The following is a 13,856-nucleotide window of genomic DNA, read 5'->3' as shown; positions in this document are numbered from 1 at the left end:
CCCGGATCAGGGATCAAACTGGCGTGTCCTGCATTGGCAGGTGGGTTCCTTACTACTGAGCCACCAGAGGAACTCCACAGCAAGACTTCTTAAAAAGAGTTTCTCTTCTTGCTGTTTCCAGATACCCTTCTCCCCCCCATCCCCTCTGGAATCCATCTGTTTCTCCTGCACCCACACCGTTCCACCAGAGCTGCTTATGTCAAGGTTGCCATTGATTCCATATTGTTAAACTCTGTTGTGAATCTCACTTATGTGACATTTCAGCAGCATTCCATGCAGTTGGTTACGCCTTCATCCTTGAAATACTTTCTTCTCTTAGTTTCCAGGACCCCATAATCTCCTTTTTACCCTTCTAACCACTCTTTCTCGGTTTCCTTTGCTGCCTTTTACATCTTTAAGAGTATCAGGGGATGATGGAAATATTCTATATTTTTATTGTAATGGCAAATATGCACAAGTGTATACATTTGTCAGAATTCATCAAACTACAACACTTAAAACTGATGGATTTTGTTGCCTGTAAATTATGCTTCAGTAAAATTCATTTTAAAAGTGTATGAGAATTGTTGATGACCACTCTTAAGTACTTGGGCTTCCCTGGCAGCTCAGCTGGTAAAAAATCTGCCTGCAATGCCAGAGACCCTGGTTTAGTTCCTGGGTTGGGAAGATCCGCTGGAGAAGGGATAGGCTACACACTGCAGTATTCTTGGGCTTCCCTTGTGGCTCAGCTGGTAAAGAATCTGCCTGCAATGCGGCAGACCTGAGTTTGATCCCTGCGTTGAGAAGATCCCCTGGAGATGGGAATGGCTACCCACTCCAGTATTCTGGCCTGGAGAATTCCATGGGGTCACATAGAGTCGGACGTGACTGAGTGACTTTCACTTTCACTATTAAATACAGGGTTTCTTTTGGGATGATAGAAATATCCTAGAATTAGATAGTGGTGGTGGTTGTACTATATCTGAATATACTAGAAATTACTGAATTGTATACTGTATGATGGCCAGTTTTATGTGAATGTTATCTCAAATTTTTCAAATTATATTTTAAAATGTAAATGGAGATATATATCAAGGTCACAAAGACTGTAGCAGAACTAAGTCCAGGATCTCCCAGCCTCAACCCCACTGGGGCCCAGAGCCCCCTCACCTGGTGCTTTGGCAAGATAGCTTTTATAGAAGGTGAGGTAGAAAGATAAAAAGTGTTTTAGGGCTCAGTCCCTGGACCTCTCCCCTTTTCTCTGTTCACCTCCCCTTGGTCATCTCACCCAGTCCTCAAGAGTTAAATTCCATCTATAAACTGATAAATTTCTAAGTTGAAGTCCTACTCCTGAACTTCAGATTCATCTGTCTGGACTCAACCTCTTTACCTGCTCATCTGCCTCACTGCAGCTTCTAGTCGTTTTCCTTGCGTTTGTTCTTCCTACAGTCTTCTCTAGCTCAGTAAATGATACCTCTATTCTTCCGTTTAAGTAAAAGATCTTAGAGTTACGCTTGACCTGTCTTTCTCACATCCCACATCCTCTCTGTCAGTGAATCGCTTGTACATCCCAACCTTCAAAATATACCCAGAACACAACCACCTCTGGCTGAGTCTTCTGCTGCACAGTGAGTGGTCAAGCTCCCTGTTATCTCTTGCTGCATTTATTGCGGTCACTTCCTCGTTGACCTTCCTGCTTCTGGCCTTGTCCCTCCCCCTACCCAAAGTCTACTCTCAGCAGAAAGTGGAGGGCTTCCCTGGTGGATCGGTGGTAAAGAATCTGCCTGCCAATGCAGCAGACGCAGGTTCAATCCCTGGTCCGGGAAGACCCCACATGCGGCGGAGCAGCTCAGCCCATGCACCATGACTATTGGGCCTGTGCTCTGGAGCCTGGGAGCTGCAACTACTGCAGCCGCATGCCCCAGAGCCCCTGCTCCTCAACAAGAGAAGCCATGCAATGAGAAGACCACGCACCGCACCTGAAGAGTACCCCTGCTTGCCTCAACCTGAGAAAAGCCAGCGTGGCAATGAAGACCCAGCACGACCAAAAATAAAAACGGAGAGGAAAGAAGGTGGAATGATCCAGTTAAATGTAAATTAGATCGTGACTCCAAACTCTCCTGTGATTAAAACCCTTTAAAGGCTTCCCAGCTAACTCACATGAGGGCCGGAAACCCTGCAGTTGCCGGCAAGCCCCCCTTGGCTGGCCTCCAGTGCCGCCATCCTCGTCTGCTCCCGCCTCATCCCACACCATGGCTCCTCCGGCCTCCTCGCTCTGTCTTGAGCCTGCAGAGCACACTCGGCACCTTCACGCTTGTGGTTCCTTCTGCCTGGAACGCTTTTCCGCCAGATACCCCCATGTCTCACTTCCACAGCACTTCAGGTATTGGCTCAAATGACATTTTCAGCAAAACCTTCCCTGGCTGTTCTTCTAGAAGGTCAACTCTCCCAGCTGTCCTGTCTCCTTCCTCTATTTTATTTTTTCCCCTCAAATGTTATTCCCGTTAACATCGTATATTTAACTTACTTATTTTGTGTTTTTTCCATATCTCCTACTAGAAGATAAGTTGTGTAACATCAGAAACTTTTGCCTGTTCTGTCCCTTCCTGTTTTTCCCGTGCCTTGAACAGTGCCTTCCATGTAATAGGCGCCCAATAAATGTGGCTGGCTGACATACTGCTGACGCTCCATGCTTTCTCATCAAGAGTCAGGCAGAATCAGTGGCAAATTCAAATTCATGTCTCTGGCATGTTGTGCTCGTTGTGGGACAAATTCAGTTAAACCATGGACATAGTTTCTCATAGTATTTTAAGTGTTTTTCTCTGCTTGCTTTTTTTTGTTTTTTGGTCTGAGTGACTCATTCACTTAAGGTGAATACATGTATTAAATAACTCTGTATATGAGTGTGCATATGTATGTATAAAAATAAGCCAATGTTAGTATGATTTTTAATGTACCTAGGGATTATTTATTTTAAAAAGCAAAATTTTTTTTGCTTTTTTATTTTAAAAATATTTAAAAAAGCAAACGGTTCAAGCTTAGTGTTTACTGATCATTAGCATAGACATCTGATTTTAGGATTGAATACTCCAGTTTTGTGATGCTCTCAATTATCCTTGACCCATCTATATTTTGATGGTACGATGGTACCGTTGTGAGAAAATGATGAATAGTAATTCATACAAATCTTTAATTTTGTGTTGATATTTTTAATGGAGGTATCACTTAAGATTAGAGAATGACCCTTTAACCTTGATGAAAAGGAAATGAGTGAAATGTATCAGCACCTGAAGTTGCAGCTGCAAGACACCTAATTTCAAGGATACAATGATACAGAAACAGACACCCCCATCTTTCAAAGGAGCACTCTCAACGCTGGTGATCTATGAGACAGTAACTCGAAGACATGATCTGGCGATTTAAAGCTAGCTTAGAACCACTGCATCATATATGCTTTGCTGGGTCTTCTGGTCATGTGGTGATGGCAAATAATGGGTTAAAAACTATTTGTGCTTCCCACAGGGATACAAATATTTATATCTGACCCCTCAAGATTACAAGAGAGTCAGTGCTCTCAACTCTGTCCATTGTGAACATGTGGAAGATGAAGGAGAATCCAGGTAGGTATTATCTATCAGAATAATTTGGCCATGGATTCAAGAAAGGAGAATTTGATCATTTTTTTCTCACTGTCCTGTTGATCATGACCTTGAGCAATGAAGACTGCTTGTTGCACAATCTAGAAGCCTTAGGTGTCTCCGCTCTACCACTTACTAGCTAAAAGGCAAAATTATTCATTGAGGCTTTAAAACTGTTTATTATATGCATTTGAAAAGTTAGAACATACAAACAATTATGAGGAAAAAGTAAAAGCCAGCTGTAGTCCTACCAAGAGATCCCAGTTATTAATAATATTCTTTCTGTCATATATGTATATACATCTTTTTTCCTACATAATTGGGGTCATAATAAAAAAGGTCTTTTGTAATTTATTCTTTCCACTAAAAATTATTTTGGGGGGAACTTTTTATATTCTTACAATATTACTTGAGAATGTGATATTTAATGGCTTCATATAAATCTTTATAATGAATGTATCATATTTGATCATTCAGACAGTTCTAATTTTTACTGCTGTATCCCTGGACTGATCATTCTTTTATGTAAACTTTGAGGAATATCTCTGGTTATTTACTTTGTGTTAATTTCTAAAAGTAGAATTAGTAGTCAAAAAGTATGTCCATTAAAAAAAATTTTTTTTTAATAATTTCAAATTGTCTTCCCAGGAGCTGCATTCCCACAAGCAGTATATGTAGTGCTTGTTCACCCTGTTATATTGTTCTCCATCCTTGCCAACATTGATTATTGTCAATAAAATAGGATGAAAACAGCAATTGTTATTTTAACTGGTATTTTTTGATCACCAGTGAAGTTGAACATTTTTATAATCTATCTGAAAGTATTTTCCAAAATGTTAATCAGTTGCTCCAGTATCATTTATTGAATAATTCATACTTTCTTCACTTTTATAATAATCTTAACTCAATTACCAGGCTTTATATTCTGTTTTTTGTTCTATCTATTCTTGGACTAATGCCACACAGTTTTAACTGCTCTAATGGGCCAGGGTTCCTCACATTCTTAATTTTTCCCCCAAATTTTATTAATTATTTTTGTCTTTTTACATATAGGCTCATTTTTTAAAAATTCCCCAAAACCTGCCATAATGATTTTGATCAAAGTTGCATTAGGTTTATAAATTAATTTAGGAAGATCTGAGTGCTTCATAATATTAACTCTTCCCAACAAGATATATGGTGTGTTTTTCTAATTATTTAAGTGTTTATTTGAAGTTTTATAGTTTTCTTCACATAGGTTATGCCAGAAGGTCCCAGTCTTTCTTGGTTCACAGCACCCATATTGTCTCCATAATTTTTTCATAGCAGCTTTAGGCAAAAAGATATACCTGGTATTTCTGATTATTGAGTAGTCAGACCCAGAGCGCTTCATAAATATTTACGCCGTGAATAACATGGGTTTGAATTTCTTGAGTCCACTTCTACATGGGCATTTTCAACAGTAAATGCAGCACTACTATATACCATCTGTGGTTGGTTGAATCTATTTATAGACATGGAAGAACCATGTATTAATAATTGAGCACCAACTATAAGTGATACTTGAATTTTCACCTACTGAGGCTTGATGCCCCTAACTGGCTGTTGTTCAAGGGTCAACTGTATAATATATATCATAGCTGAAAATTTTTTTTATTTCATTCTTAAATAATTGCAGTTACTTATTTATGGGATATTTGCATCTGTACGACGTTGCAAATCTTAGAATCAGCTTGGACATAGCCACCCTCACATCTTGTTCTGCATTGATTTTTGTGTAGAAATCCCTCCACCCCGCACAACCTTCAAGACTGAAAACCCAGCTTTGCAAAGATTGTCAGAAGGAATGTAGCACTGCTGCTGCTAAGTCACTTTAGTCGTGTCCGACTCTGTGTGACCCCATAGACAGAAGCCCATCAGGCTCCCCCATCCCTGGGATTCTCCAGGCAGGAACACTGGAGTGGGTTGCCATTTCCTTCTCCAGTGTGTGAAAGTGAAAAGTGAAAGTGAAGTCACTCAGTCGTGTCCGACCCTTAGCAACCCCACGGACTGCAGCCTACCAGGCTCCTCCATCCATGGGATTTTCTAGGCAAGAGTACTGGAGTGGCTTGCCATTATTGCCTTCTCCAGAATGTAGCACTACCTAGTGTTAAACCATGAACTACTTGAAACTAGTAGTTCACATGGGAGCCAACAGATAGCACGTAGTATTTCTCTCAAAAATTTGAAACGTCCTTCAGTGCCCCTGAGGATTCACTGTGGCACCCATCCAAGGATCTCTTGGTGTCCAGTGTAGGTGTGGTGGAATTTTGCCATTTTTTAAATAGCTCTATATGTTTTGCACTTTTTTCTTGCTACTCTGAACAGGATTCCCACCCCACCCCCACCACTGTATTTTTTAACTCTTTGTTACTGGTATCTCAGAAGACTTGACTTTTGTATATTGCTTTTGTTAAAATAAGTCAGTTTTCTTCTCTGAGCTTCAGTTTCCTCATCTGTATGAAGAAGAATCAAGTGAGCTTATATATGTGAATCCCCTATTGGCACAGTACTAAGCACATAGTAAGCAATCACAGATCCTGGCTATTATTATCTGTGATAATGGAGATGATATTCCTTATCACAGTGTACTGTTGTGAGGATCAAAAATGACACACATGAATCTTTTGTAATTGTATTACATTACACAAAGGTTTTTATTATAAGTAACATTAAAATGTGGTACTACCTTTTTTGTTTTTTGGCCAAGTGATGTGACATGCGGAATCTAGTTCCCTGACCAGGGAGCAAACCTGTGCTCCTTGAAGTGGAAGTGCAGAGTCTTAACCACTGGATCTCCAGGGAAGTCCCTGGTACTGCTTTAAAGAATGACAGTCTTAAAGGTAGAAGACTTAGATCATAGAGCAGAAAATGGGAAATTTTTTATTCTCTTTCATGTAATGTAATAGGAAAAGATGTCACCTAACAAATTATAAACACCTGTGAAGCATTGTGCACTCCTTAGAGGGGAAGAGATCTGCTTTGCAAGGAAGGCTGGCTGGGTCCATGGGTATGTGTGACTATATGGCATGTGGGCCTTATAAAAAGAAGACTTAACCCCCTCCCCTACCACCAAATTACTGTGGCTTGTTAACCCATTAAAGCAGATTAACTTTACCTGTAACATAAGTCTGGAATCTAGAGTCTAGATACAGAGTCAGATGAAGAACTGGGAGAGGGAATTACTGGGAATCTGGAAAGCAGAAACACAAAGCCACAGAACAACAGCGAGGGCAAAGAAAAGGAATTGGTGGAAGACTGGAAGTAAAGGAACAGAGAAATATGGGGGCAAAAAAAAAAGTTTAAGAGCCACTATGGCATCACCGACTCGATGGACATGAGTTTGAGTGAACTGCGGGAGTTGGTGATGAACAGGGAGGCCTAGCGTGCTGTGATTCATGGGGTCGCAGAGAGTCGGACACGACTGAGCGACTGAACTGAACTGAACTGGTGGGATATTTATTATTTTGGTTTCTAAAACTGTGCGCAGTGCCAAGCCTTCTGGGCACACGTGGAACAGTAGATAACAGGTGCCCATCTCTGTGTCCCACTTTGTATGTTTCCTTTATTAGCTGCATTCCCCATCTCCCATTTCGCATTATCAGCTATCACTCCTAATCTCCCACCAAGAAGACCCATGAGTGGCTCCCCTTGGATCCACAGGCTGCTTTCTGGACAACTTGCCCAGCATTTCACTTTTACACACATTCCCCCTGCCCCTGCAGAGGACTGTGTTAGGAACTCTCATATGTACACTGGGTGCTTTCTAAGGAGCAGGGATAGAGTGCACTGTGTTGACCTTCCCTTCATCCTTGTCTTGGAAACAGAGAGGATTTGGAACTTGAGAACTGTTTTCACTGTGCCTCTGGATTTTTTTTTTTTTTAAATTCCTAGGTAACATTCATCTGAAATGTTTGATTTAATGGCTGTGGCTTATTGTTGAGATACATATCCTAGAAAGTAAGAGGTCTTCTGACACTGGAGCGCCATCTATGTGTCAAACCCTCTCATTGCTGCTTAATTTAACTCTCAAGTCTCAGAAGTGGACACACTCTAATTCCCATCTTACACAAGTTATCTTATCCCTAGAGTCGTGTGTCAGAGCAGGGATTTAAACCTGTCTGCTTAGTTCCACATTTTTCTGTTTCCACTATACCATGTTGCTTCCAGACAAAATAGGCACCAAGCTAAGAAGGAAAGATACATGAATGATGAGTATAAAAAATGTACAGAACTCTGGTATTAAATGTAAGAGTTCAGTATGCTTTTAGCAGCCTATTAATGGTGGTTATTCTCTTAATGGATTGTTTTTGCTGTGTTTAACCTGTCTAATTTGGCATGGCTCTATCCACCAGGTACAAGATAACTGACATTATTGGGAAGGAAGAAGGACTTGGAGCAGAGAACCTTCGAGGTTCTGGAATGATTGCTGGGGAATCCTCACTGGCCTATGACGAGATCATCACCATCAGCCTGGTAAATCTTGGCCAAGTGTGAGATTTTTGGAGAGCTGGCTGTGACTAGGATCTGTTTTTGCCACCATCACTGCTGTTCAGCCTCAAATGAGAACATTTCTTTTAAAAAAAAAAAAATTACTGATTTATTGGCTGTGCTGGGTCTTTGTGGCTGAGCGTGCTTTTCTCTACTTGCAGTGAGTGGGAGCTACTCTCTAATTGCAGTGCAGGATTCTCATTGTGGTGGCTTCTTTTCGTTGTGGACCATGGCTCTAGGGTGCATAGGCTTCAGAACTTGCAGTTCCCCGGGCTCTGGAGCACGGGCTTAGTTGCCCCATGGCATGTGGGATCTTCCCAGACCAGGGAGCGAACCCATGTCTCTTGCACTGGCAGGCAGATTCCTATCTCTGTGCCACCAGGGAAGCCCCAGGAGTATTTCTTTAAAACTGTAAATCTGCAATTTGATTTTAATTGTGCATAATAGTAGGACGATAGGGTAATGTATATAATTGGATTCCCCAGATAAAACTAGCACCTTGCACAGTGTTAACAGCTTAAATTTCTTTTCCTCTTAACTAGTTTCCTTTTTCATACCTCTGGTGTGGATGCCACACATCTGTGGAACAGGCAAAAGTGTAAGAGAAGTAAAGGGTCTGAGACCCTTTAACTGTTACTTGAATCATTGAATATATTCTGTACCTTCTTGGCTTTAACCAGGAAATTGTGTTTTTGTATTGTTATTTAACCAAACAGATTTCCTTAAAAAAAAAAAAACAAAAACCTAACTTCTGTTAATGTGAATTTTTTGTATACCTATAGCTTAATTCTTACAGCTTGGGAGGGAACATAAATATGTGACACGTCAAATTTATTCTTTTTTTAAGGTTACATGCAGGGCCATTGGGATTGGGGCTTACCTCGTCCGACTGGGACAGAGAACCATCCAGGTCGAAAATTCTCACTTAATCCTGACAGGAGCTGGGGCCCTCAACAAAGTAAGTTTCTAGGGTTTGGGAGAAGTGCATGAAGCTTTTCAAAGACTGCTGTGAATTCTTAATTCTAGGTCTTGATTGGTGGGGGAAGATATTCAGCCCACGCCTTCCTCAGTCTATCTCTTCTCCTCTCTCCGCCTTCTCTGCCTGTTCATTCATTTGGCATAATGAGTGTTATCAGTGCCTACTATGTGTCTGACACTATTCCAAACCCTGTGGATATGTTAATAAACAAACCATACATAACTCCTGCTGCAAAGAGTCTACATTCTGATGTCTTTCTAGAAACATCAGATTTCATTGACTGCTTCTGTTCTGCGCTCCCTCCCTTTTTCTCATCTGTGAGCAAGCAGTGTGAGATCTATACCTATGAAACATGCTCTGAACATGGCACGGGTGTCAGGTTTTAATGTTTTGAGAAATTTGTGAAAGCATCTCTGAAGAGGAGCACTTAAGACATGGTCCCTTATAGGTAAGGAACTACTTGGTAAATGTTGGATGGGAAGTTGGCAGATGGATACATGAATGGATTGCTAAGAAAAGAGTATGACATGGACATTTACTTTCCTTTCCAAAGAAATGCTTGTGCCTTTTCAATCCAAATTCATAGTGGCTTTTCCACAGAGGGAAAAAAATATGTAGTTTTCATTCTTACAGTGACTTCAGTACCTAAGAATACCTGCATATACAAAAGACCGTGTAGTTCCCCCTTCTTTGCAGGCATAGGAAAATTATTTTCTCTCCAAAGCTAGGAATATGTAATAGTCTAAGGCTAGCTGACTGACCTCATACAACTCACATAACCTCTCATCTTTCTTTATCTGTCAAAGATGGGTAATAATTTCCACTTTTAAATGATGCTGTGGACATCAAATGAGAAAACATAGGTAAAAGCACCTAGAACTTGGCACAAAGCATTGGCTTGCACTGCAGTTTCAGTTACCTTTTCCTTTCTCTTAACATGGTTTGGGGATTGAACTTGCGGAATTACATGTGTGCTGAGTTGTTTATTAGACTCGCACAAACTTTTTTTTTTTTAATCCAGCCTTGACTTTCAAATAGAAGGATTGGAATTAAGTGTCCCAGCCTATCATCCCCATTTGGAATTGTTGTAGCCACGCGTTCCAGGAAACAAACTCACTCAGAAGGACAATGCAGATAGTGGAGTGCAGTTTATTACACCGGCGGGCCCAAGGCAGAGTTGCCTCTTAGCCAAGGACCCCGACCACCATTTGTGAAAATCTTTTATACCCTATGTGTACATCGAACCCACAACCCCAATTTCCTTGAGACTTCCATAAAACAATGGAAGGGTAAATACAATCACAATAACCCCACCATTCATGTGTTCGGTGTTCAAACAGTTACTAATCAATAAGCCTGTTAATACATTCCAATGGACATGGAAAGAATTTAAGGCCTGTCCGGAGGCAGGGGTAATTAGAGTATATTTTCTCTTAGGTGATGAGTAACCCGGATGTGCTCTTCAAGATTCCCCTGTCTAGAGGGCGTCTTATCTTTCTATTGTAGTTTCCATAGGCACTAAGCACAGAGTTCAGAGTCCACTGGAGAGGTGGCCGAGCATGATCAGCATGAACAGGCCTAAGATGGAGTCCAGGCCTTACAAATTCCTTCTTCAAAATAAGTTGACACTGCCATCCAATTAACTTTGGGGGACACCAGAAATGAGAATGGTGTGAGGTGATAAGCTTGCTCTCTGCCTCCATGTGAACGCTGTATCCTTCTCTGGGTTTGCCTTTCTCTCCAAGGAAAGCAGAGCAGTGCTCACAGTGGCCAATTTGGATGTCCTGCTCTTTCTTTAGAGAGTAGCCTGTGAACTGTCTCTACTGAGGGAGATTCATTGCTCTGAATGAAACTGGCTGAGAGTCTTACATTTAAAAAAAGTTGTTCTTTTAGATCCTTTTTCTTAGAATGAGATATTGATGCATGCTGAAGAGAACTGTAGGTACCATTATCTGTGAGGGTCCAGCGTAACGAAGATACTTACACTTCTATAATGTTCCTCTACCTGAGCAAAGAGCTAATTTCTGAAAAGTGTCTTGTCACACTGAGTTTATTCTTTTTTCCCTGCTACCAAAGACTATTCCAGAAGGCAAAGGTGTTGTCATTGTTGTCGTGTTATTGCCCCTGTTGCTGGGGGTTTTGTTTGTTTTTTCCTGAAAGCTTGGTGGTTGAATTTCAATGCTGCCACAAAGAAAGCATTAGGGATTTTGTTTTGTTTTCTTAAAATCTGGTTGAATTGCTGTGATCAAATTCATTATACTCATCTTCCTCTTAGCCAGCAGGGTTGCTGGTTAAAGAAGAAGTCTAGTTGTAGGGAAGAGACAGTGAAGCTGCAGCTGTAACTTACCCTACAATGCTCACTTCCAGAAGGATATGATCATTTGTAGCTCAAGAGAGTGATCAGTTATAGGGGTTACCTAACCCTGCTCTGACTGCTTCACTATCCTCTTACATGGAGCCATGGAACTGGCAGACCCCCGATTTCATGCAAATTCATTAAAATGTCCTGTCTGCCCCTGTGCCTCTCAGGTATGAAGACGGGGACTAGACAGCAGCCACGGACTCCGGCTGCCTCCTCCGCCTTCCTGCTTGTGCACATCCTGTCTTTGTGTCCGCCGCTATCTTTCTGCACGTCTGCCTTTTCTTCTATAGGAATCTGTGTCTCGCATCCACTGGGCGTGTGTCCAGGTCACTTTGAGTGCGTGTCTCTTCCTGCCTCAGCGCTAGCCTCTGTCTCTTTGTGTCTGGATCCCTCTCTGTCTGTGTGCTTCCCTGGGTCTCCATGTGTGAGAAAGTCTTTGTGTGTGTGTGTGAAGCCCCGTAGAGCCTCCCCAAGCCCTGACCATCTAGCCTGTCATATGCGTGTACCTGTGTAAATGTAGGTGGTGGACGCGAGCCTTTAGACTGTAAATATTTGACCCCTACCTTTCCGAGTCTTCATCCTTTATGTTAAACATTAGGGCGAAGAGTCAGAAGGGAGGGGGGGCATGCAGAGGTTGTAGGGAAAAAAAAAAATCTGTGTGTGCAAGTGCCGATCCCGTTGACCCCTTTGAAAATTGAAATAATGATAATGTGTGTCTCCTGACTGCATCAAAGTATCAGCACATCAAAAGCCAGGAGGCATGAAATGCAAATGATAAAGTGAAAGCAGATGGATTGTGCATGATCGCCCGATGCCCAATGAATTTTAAAAGGTGCTGGATTGCAGAGGGGGGGTTGGGGGGGTTGGGGTGGTACTGAAATAAACACGTTATCCCTGCGATTTTTTTTTTTTTGTTCTTGACGCGCACTCCTGACAGTATTTTTTTCACACTTGAGTGAACACCCACTTCATCTCTCTCTCTCCTCTCCTCTCTTTCTCTCTCTCCTTTCTAACTCCACCCCCCCCCCCACCTCTTACGCGTCTCAGGTCATGTCGCTGCAGCTCCGGTGGAAATAATAAGATATAAACCACGAGGTTGTTATTTGCATAGAAATAGCATGGAGCCCCAGGCAGCAAGGGAGAAGGACACAGGGATCATTTGTCTAAAATTTTAATGAAAACTTTTGCTGAGGCAGAGATTTTTTTAAAAAACTTTCTTTCTCCCCCACTCTTCTCCTCCCCCTCCCCGCCCCCTCCACCCCATCTTTGCTTTGACTGCACACAGTTGGGTGTGAAGAGAATGGGTTGACACTCCGCATATCACACTTCTGTAACACAGCCACATGTAAATTGTTTGTTCCTTTAATAGAAGCGAAGCTGGAAAGACACGCATTCCCAACTTGATACACCGCGTGTCTGCGTCAGGCTTTTATGACTGCACTTCATCTCAGCACCCACGTGGTGTTTCCAGTCGTTAGCCAGCCCGGTTTTAATTAGTTTAGCCCTTCCTACCTCTCTCTTCCAAACACTCTTACTTTTAAAGGATTTCTTTTTGTAGCTGGCAGTGGTCACCTGCACATAAAACATGGCCATCCCCAGTTTCCTGTCTCTTCCTTTCAGTGATTTCACTGTTCACTTAAACATCTTTTTTAGGGGCTCCGTCCTCCACCATTCTGTCTTTTGTTTTCCAAAACCAGAAAGTGCTCCCCACATTGTGTCCTTTGATCTCCTATCCTTGTGATTTGAGTATTTGTACATCCTTGTTCCTTGAAGGCCTTGTTCTTTGCTGCCTATAGTTATGTGTGAAATATTCAGAATATTACACAGGTGAAGAGAGGTACACGATCCAGTTTTCTTAAGCGTCGCAGAAACAGAGTTGACATTTGAACTCCAGGCGATGGGCTGGTGATAGGGGCAGCCTGGATAACTTTATTTGAAACTTAAGAACATCTGTGTGGCTCCTTGTTACTTTCTGGGTGGGCTGGTGGCATGAGGGCCATTTTACAGATGGGAAGACGGAAACAGTAGAAGATAGAAGAATACCTTTGTCTGTTCGTTCCACCGACAGAGACTAGAACTGGTAGCAGAACATGAACCTCCACGTCCCTGAGTTTCTTTTAAGGTGCACTTAGTTCCCTGGGCTCAGTGTCCACAAGGCCTGAGAAGAGAAAGTAGTGTGATCATTTTATTTTTTTAAATTATTTGTTTATTTTACTTTAAGCTGCACTGGGTCTTCATTGCTGCATGGGCCTTCTCTAGTGCAGCAAACAGGGGCTACTCTTCGTTGTGGGGCTTGAGCTTCTCATTGTGGTGGCTTCTCTTGTTGTGGAGCACTGGCTGTAGGCAAGAGGGCTTCAGTAGTTGCAGTGCGTGGGCTCAGTAGTTGTGG

At 42.0% G+C, this 13,856-nt stretch overlaps 1 protein-coding gene across 7 annotated transcripts in view; it reads left to right on the top strand.

Moving 5' to 3' along the window:
* Nucleotides 1–13,856, top strand: part of ACACA (acetyl-CoA carboxylase alpha) — a 240,643-nt gene that overhangs the window by 168,872 nt on the left and 57,915 nt on the right. For all 7 annotated transcript variants that reach the window (XM_055400493.2, XM_055400510.2, XM_055400527.2 and 4 more), the window contains 3 exons: nucleotides 3,502–3,599; nucleotides 7,991–8,111; nucleotides 8,974–9,084. In XM_055400493.2, the coding sequence (XP_055256468.1) occupies nucleotides 3,502–3,599; nucleotides 7,991–8,111; nucleotides 8,974–9,084 (330 nt within the window). The remainder of the gene's footprint in view (nucleotides 1–3,501; nucleotides 3,600–7,990; nucleotides 8,112–8,973; nucleotides 9,085–13,856) is intronic.

Source organism: Moschus berezovskii, chromosome 20 (assembly GCF_049115385.1).
Source record: "Moschus berezovskii isolate FMDL1 chromosome 20, NW_MosBer_1.0, whole genome shotgun sequence".
Classification (NCBI taxonomy): Eukaryota; Metazoa; Chordata; class Mammalia; order Artiodactyla; family Moschidae; genus Moschus; species Moschus berezovskii.
Note: the sequence above shows the minus strand (reverse complement) of the source record. Positions and strands in the feature narration are given on the sequence as shown.